Here is a 6947-nt window from a genome sequence, read left to right on the forward strand (position 1 = left end):
ATAAGCTTCCTTCATTAATTACATATTTGGCATGTAGCTTTAACTGGTTTCAAATATGATATTGTGCATTGCTAGTTAAGTTTTAAGTATAGAACTTTACAATATCGGTGCGCTTCTTGCACATCAAGTGTTTGCGCTTGTTCCAAAGGAATGACATCGACTTCTAACCTAACATTTGTGTTTTTAATTAGCTAGTAAAATGGAGCAAGACAAGTTATATCCTCCCTTGATATGATTGATTGTGGCACTAGGTGTCTGCATCACATGACAACTAAAAAGGAATATATGAACTCATAAACGTGTGTTCCATCCAAGAGGATGAGGTAGGATACATGCATATTACAATAATTATAGCTTTTGTGGCGTCACTAAAACAACGTTACTTTTCTAACAAATATTGACCTAAGAGATGTATTCCTTTAAAAAAAAAATAAAAATAGATTGCGTTTTCTATTGAGTGGAATCTGTCAAAGTCCTATTATAGGCATATTAGACATTTGCCCATCAAAATAGTTGAGATGGAAGGATAATCCAACATGGATCCGCAAAGAAAATGTGAAGCTAGAATTACATTAGCAACCATTCCTCTCCTTCTCTATCTAGGTCTTCATCAGCCAATGGAAAGTAGTGTGCCAGATTAAATCCATCCATTAATTAAGACAAATCCCTTCATATCCTACACTGTATCTTTTTTGATGAAATATCCTACACTGTATCTCACCTCCCATCCTACCGCAATCACATGCAGATCACGTGGACCTTTTCCGCTCCGGTCCCCAGCAAGATTTCCCTTTACGACATCCCTGATCCTCCCTTCTCCCAGCGAAGCATCGCGTCTCTCCCCCACCGTAATTCGCACCATTATTACCTTCTCACGCCTTCCCACCCCTTTCCCTATAACCCGCACCATTATTATCTTCTCACGCCCATAAGGCCATAACCTCTCCCCTGTCTCTCTCTGTCTCCCCCGACCTATTCCTCCCCTTATCCCTCCCGAGATAACGAGAATAAAACTACAGCCATAACGTGCAACTTATACCATTCCCACTCCTCTTCCCTTCCTTATTTTAATCTCATACAAGCATTGCTATTCGCCTTTTTTTCTTTTTCGTCCCAGAGAACAAGGGACCTGTTCTGGGAGAGGAATAGCAACGAAAGAGATTGGAAGGAAGAAGAAGAGAATAGAGGTTAGAAGAATAATAGAGGGATAAGGGGGAGAGAGGGAGGAAATGTTGGTCTGGTGCTTGGGGGAGCGGCGGGTCCGCCAGATCCAGCGAGCCCTCCGGCAGGGGAAGATCACCCTCCTTTGCCTCTTCCTCACCGTCATCGTCCTACGCGGCACCATCGGCGCCGGCAAATTCGGCACCCCCGAGCAGGACTTCAACGAGATCCGCCACCGCCTCCTCCCCCACCGCTCCCTCCCCCACCGCGCCCTCGTCGAACAGCAAACCGACCATACCTCCTCCTCGGCCACTGCCGGCGCCACCAAAGCCTTCATCGCTGGCGAGGGCGACGACGATCCGCCGCGGGATCCTAACGTTCCCTACTCCCTGGGCCCCAAGATCTCCGACTGGGACGAGCAGCGCGCTGCCTGGCTCCGCCGCCACCCGGAATCCCCCAACTTCTGGGGCCCCAACAAGCCCCGCGTCCTCCTCGTCACCGGTTCCTCCCCCAAGCCCTGCGAGAACCCCGTCGGCGACCACTACCTCCTCAAATCCATCAAGAACAAGATCGACTACTGCCGCGTCCACGGCATCGAGATCTTCTACAACCTCGCCCTCCTCGATGCCGAGATGGCCGGCTTCTGGGCCAAGCTCCCCCTGATCCGCTCCCTCCTGCTCGCCCACCCCGAGGTCGAGTTCCTCTGGTGGATGGACTCGGACGCCATGTTCACCGACATGGCCTTCGAGCTCCCCTGGGATCGCTACGCTCCCTTCAACCTTGTCATGCACGGCTGGAACGAGATGGTCTACGACGACAAGAACTGGATCGGCCTCAACACCGGCAGCTTCCTCCTCCGCAACTGCCAGTGGTCTCTCGACCTCCTCGACGCCTGGGCCCCCATGGGCCCCAAGGGGAAGGTCCGCACCGAGGCCGGTAAGGTCCTCACCTCCTTCCTCAAGGACCGCCCCGTCTTTGAGGCCGATGACCAGTCCGCCATGGTCTACCTCCTCGTCACGCAGCGCGACCGCTGGGCCGACAAAGTCTATCTCGAGAGCGCTTACTACCTCCATGGCTACTGGGGGATCCTCGTCGACCGTTATGAGGAGATGATCGAGAATTATCACCCGGGGCTCGGCGACCACCGGTGGCCGCTTGTCACTCACTTTGTCGGCTGCAAGCCCTGTGGCAAGTTCGGGGACTACCCTGTCGAGCGCTGCCTTAAGCAGATGGACCGCGCGTTCAACTTCGGCGACAACCAGATCCTCCAGATGTATGGATTCACCCACAAATCGCTCGCCAGCCGGAGGGTAAAGAGGATCAGGAATGAGACGAGCAATCCACTCGATGTCAAGGATGAGCTCGGGCTGCTGCACCCGGTGTTCAAAGCCGGCGTCAAGCTCACTGATGCCGTCACTGGATCTTGAGAGTAAAATTGTTTTGTTCTTTTCTTTCTTCTTTTTTTCTTTCTAGGTAACTTTTTATCTAGAAATCTAGGATCGGAGGAGGCTTGGGTCATAGATATAATGATAATATGATGTTATTGTGGTTCTTTGTGTTTTGTTTCGCAGACAGTTGTAATGTATGCATGCAGGGATGGAGGTAGTAATTCAAATATATTACCTTTTTCATGGATTCCCACTGTTTTTTTACTCAAAGCATCATTTTTTATCAGAAATATGTGTTTTCGTTGCGAATTGAAAGGGATCTATGCATTCTGGGGGCTTATATTAAGACAATTCTGTTATGTGTGTATCTAAGGATATAGATAATAATCCAAAGTCTCCTTTTTATGGATTTCTTATTGTTCTTTTGGCACTTTATTAAGAATCTGTCAAATCTTACTTAAAGGTGGTAACTTTTGTCCTGAATATTTGTTTGAGTTGCAAAGTGGAGGAGCACTGGATTCTATGCTGTTTCTTATTGCTTAAGATTTCTCGACAGGCATGTTCCAATAGCTTCTTCTGATTCGGCATTTTCCATTACCGTGGAAAGGGATGCCAGCTTGATAAAACTAAGATGTTGTCATTCTCTAACCATCTCAGATGCAAGTTATTATGTTTTACATTTTCCTGGCGGATTGTTCTGATGCTTTTGTTCATTGTGTTTTGTTGTATTCAAGTCAAGTTTTGTCTGTCTGGTTGTGCCTTTATGTGAGAAGAAGCCACCTGACTTGTGGATGGGAAAATGTTGTTCATCAATTTTGGGTGTTCTCAAGACACGTGTTATCTGATTTTGCGTGCTTGTTTCCTGGATGAAAAGGTTAGTTTTGTCAATTAATGGCAACTCATATCAAGTTGTATGCTTGGAGATTCTTCCATTGTTTTTGAGTTACAAGTGTGTGGAGCTGGCCTATCACATTTATTGAAATGCACTATGGTCTTTTGTGTTCACAAGTTTTTATGGATCCACAAACTATTCATGACACTTCTCATGCTGTTGTCTATACACTTCATTAGTGAAACTGCTATGCAGTTCTCATCTTAAGACACATGGATCTGGCCTTTTTTAATTAAAAAAATATTAAAAGCATAAAGTAAGCATCCTCTCTTCAAAGGCGGCTTCAAATCTCTGCTCGTGTGGATGATAACCTAGTTTAAAATTGTCTATAGTTACCTTCTTGTTTCCCAAGTTGTATGAGAATATCTTGTGAATTCAGTTAAAAAAACTAAAAATGCATTGACTTTTTTTTGTTTGTATTTGCCCTTCTTATACAAATTTAACTTTTCCAATTTCCATGTTTTGTTTTTTTGTACAGTAACTTCTAAAGGATTCATAATTCTCACAACATCTGCACAATTCATAATTCTCACAACATCTGCACAATTCATGGCCCAATACCTTCTCCATAAATTCATGACTCAATACCTTCATCATAGAAGCTGCTATTTCCTTAAGCAGAATTGTGTTGCTTCTGGCGACAACAGCTAGTTTTTTGTTTTTGCCATTTGGTGGCTTGCTGAAAAGTTGCTAGCCATGTTTTTCTTCTTACGTTGTGGTTTGAGGTTTACCTTCCAGGAATACCAATCAGGTGTCTTAGACCTTTCACACCAGCAGTCCTAACTCTGAGCTTTCTTTTGTCTTCTTCTGTAATAACATGCTCGACCATGTCTTATCACTCAATACTAGTAACGATTTTCATAGAAAGGGGAAATAAAATCAGCACCATATGTTCTGGCATCATTTCTCATGTTTATGTTGGAACAGAAGTGGTATTTTTGAATGATATTAGCCTCGATATCCATATCTTCCTATTGTCTTCAAGAAGGATGTTGCTTACATTCTTACCTCCTCTCTCCAGAAAAGAAATCATCATGTTACTGGATATTTAATTTAAGAGACCTTGGTTGTTTTGCTTGATTGCTGTTGTAATCTTTCAGTTTTCATTATAACCTTGACAAGGGAGCTGATAGTATCTCCTTGTACCGTGTTCTTCAATTTTATTTTATTTTTGTAATGTTCGTTCAATGTGCATCATTTGCCACCCGTTCGCAAAAACAATCATTGTATTTTGAGTTAGCATGGTGATTTTTATTGTTAACTGATTTTTAATATTGAAGATAGAAGAGATACAAGTGAATTGTAACCTATTATGAAATTAGATTTTCGATTTTGGGTCTCTCTGACTTTGATTTTAGATTTTTTTGTCTTGGGAAATTCAGTTTAGGTGTGGATTAGTTGGGGACATATTGAAAGTGAAAGCTTTTTTAGTAGGCCTTATTTTCTCTCATTTATTGAGAAAAGGACATGATTCTCTTTGCATGGGTGTATTCTGGACAGTGCAGATTTTTGCATGTTCTTTCTCTCCCTTAATTTCTTATGCTATTCTCTGAAATTATTTGCTTACTTGTATTCTAGATTAGGATTTAGCCTAGTGTTGGGTTAGTTTAGTTGTTTGAATTTATACTCAACAGTGATAGTTAGTTTGATGGTAGACATAAAGTTGAGTTGCGCTCCCACCTTAATGAAAGCATAAAGGCTTTTGTGGTTTGAAGCAACTAATGTACTGTTTTGTTGTGAAACCCTTTGAGGATTATGTGGGGCATACCTTTTCAGGAGACCATGGCTTGGGTGGTTATGGATATTTAGTGATTGAACCTATGAAGGAGACCCATGGTTATTGGATTATGAGTTATTTTAAAGAGAAAAGATAGCCAATCGATCAGGGTGCAAAAGGAGCAGCTTATGTGGTGTAAGGTTCAAGGAATGGGCCTTGTAGACTAGAACTTGTGCAATGGTATATGAGGGATACTTTTTTGATAGATTGCGTACTTGAGTAATTTTGAATTAAAAAATAACTAGAAGAAGAGCAATTAGAGGGCTTTCTTACAAAAGCTTGAGTTGTTTTGCTCTGTTGACTTTTTTGTTAGACCATGCATATGTTCAGACTTGCCTGAGGATTATACATCTAACAATGGCAGGTATTTATTAAATGTGATGTAAAATTGCAAGAGAACATGATTATTTGTCTACAATAGTTTATTATTGGAAGCCCAATGGAGTTTAACAACATATGCTCGACATGAGAGCTCAAAAACACTTGGAAGACAAAATGACAGGATGATTATTCTAACTGCAGGAAATGCTAACTGAAGTTGCATTTTTTTTCAGTTGCTTGTTGCCAGATATATGTTGTCATGCTTTAAGGCTCAATAAGTTACATGTTACTCGTAAAATAGGAAACCATTAAATTGGCTTTGCAAGGGTGTACAGTGGCCATCTATTCTATTTTGAAGCATTTGAGATTGATGAGTTTAAAGTAATTTGTTCAGGTAGTCTATCTAGGGATGCTATCTTCCATGCTTTCTTTCTAAACTTGAAAAGATTATAGAGTAAATTCTCAGTGATGTTCGACCATACAGAAGCTAGGTTTTGTTCTCCTTAGTGATGTTTAGTTTAGAGAGAATTTTGAAGATGATGAACTTGAGAATGTTAAACTTTTCCTGAGGATTCAAGTTTGCAGGTGCCATGCAGGGGATGCTTGTATAGCAGTGACATGGTCATCGGTCAATATGAGTATAGCTTTTACTTTGAAGCTCAATGCAATCGGGTGTTTCAATGTGGTAGATATGTTGTAGAATCAAAATAATGAGACATGCATAATGCCAATAATTTGCATTCTATGGACATGTAGGGAAAAAATGGGCAAAACTGTTAGAACTATTTATAGATTTGATAGTCTAAACCTGACCCCTTCAAGTTTACAGAAGTGGTTGGGGTTTTACATTTTTTTAACCATTATTGACCCACTAAGTTTGCTGAGTCGCTTCTCTGGTTGATACCCAACTTAGATGAGTAATCCTTGAATACTCATTCCTTGGACTAGGGATGCTATTATATGTTGACACCTAGCCATATCACATAGATGTGAGGTGTTATTGGCCCTTGGTACTTTTGTCATCTAACTTGGCTGAGCAGTGTGTTTAGGTCATGGCACTTGATTAACTTGCTTAATAAAATTACAGATCATTCTCATCTGCCTGTGCTGTGTCTATTTCTTTTTGCTGTTGAGTTAATGATTTTTGGATTCGTTTTCTAAGGGAGGGGTTGCCAAGGACTGTCATGGTTGAAGGATCGAATATTACATATCTTGACCATGTCGAGTAGGGGCTGGTACAATACATGTATGGAACCTCTGTGCCAATGGCACATTGGGTTGTTCTAGGTAAACCTGTTCTTCTGGAAACTAGTTTTCTTTTAATTAGTTTATTGTGGGAAGTAGACATGTCTTGTTTCAAATGTTTGCATACATTTTAGCTAACATAAACTAGCATATTATGTGATTA

The 6947-nt window shown here is 41.7% G+C and overlaps 1 protein-coding gene across 1 annotated transcript; it reads left to right on the forward strand.

Annotated features, from left to right (window-relative positions):
- Positions 1 to 708: 708 nt before the first annotated feature.
- LOC120105696 (putative xyloglucan 6-xylosyltransferase 1) lies at positions 709 to 2796 on the forward strand. Its single transcript, XM_039118373.3, has one exon. The coding sequence runs from the start codon at positions 1230 to 1232 to the stop codon at positions 2586 to 2588; it is 1359 nt and encodes a 452-aa protein (XP_038974301.2). The 5' UTR covers positions 709 to 1229; the 3' UTR covers positions 2589 to 2796.
- The last annotated feature ends 4151 nt before the right edge of the window (positions 2797 to 6947 follow it).

Source organism: Phoenix dactylifera, chromosome 8 (genome assembly GCF_051530095.1).
Source record: "Phoenix dactylifera cultivar Ajwa chromosome 8, Ajwa_hap1_PhDact_Kaust_v1.1, whole genome shotgun sequence".
In the NCBI taxonomy this organism is placed as follows: domain Eukaryota; kingdom Viridiplantae; phylum Streptophyta; class Magnoliopsida; order Arecales; family Arecaceae; genus Phoenix; species Phoenix dactylifera.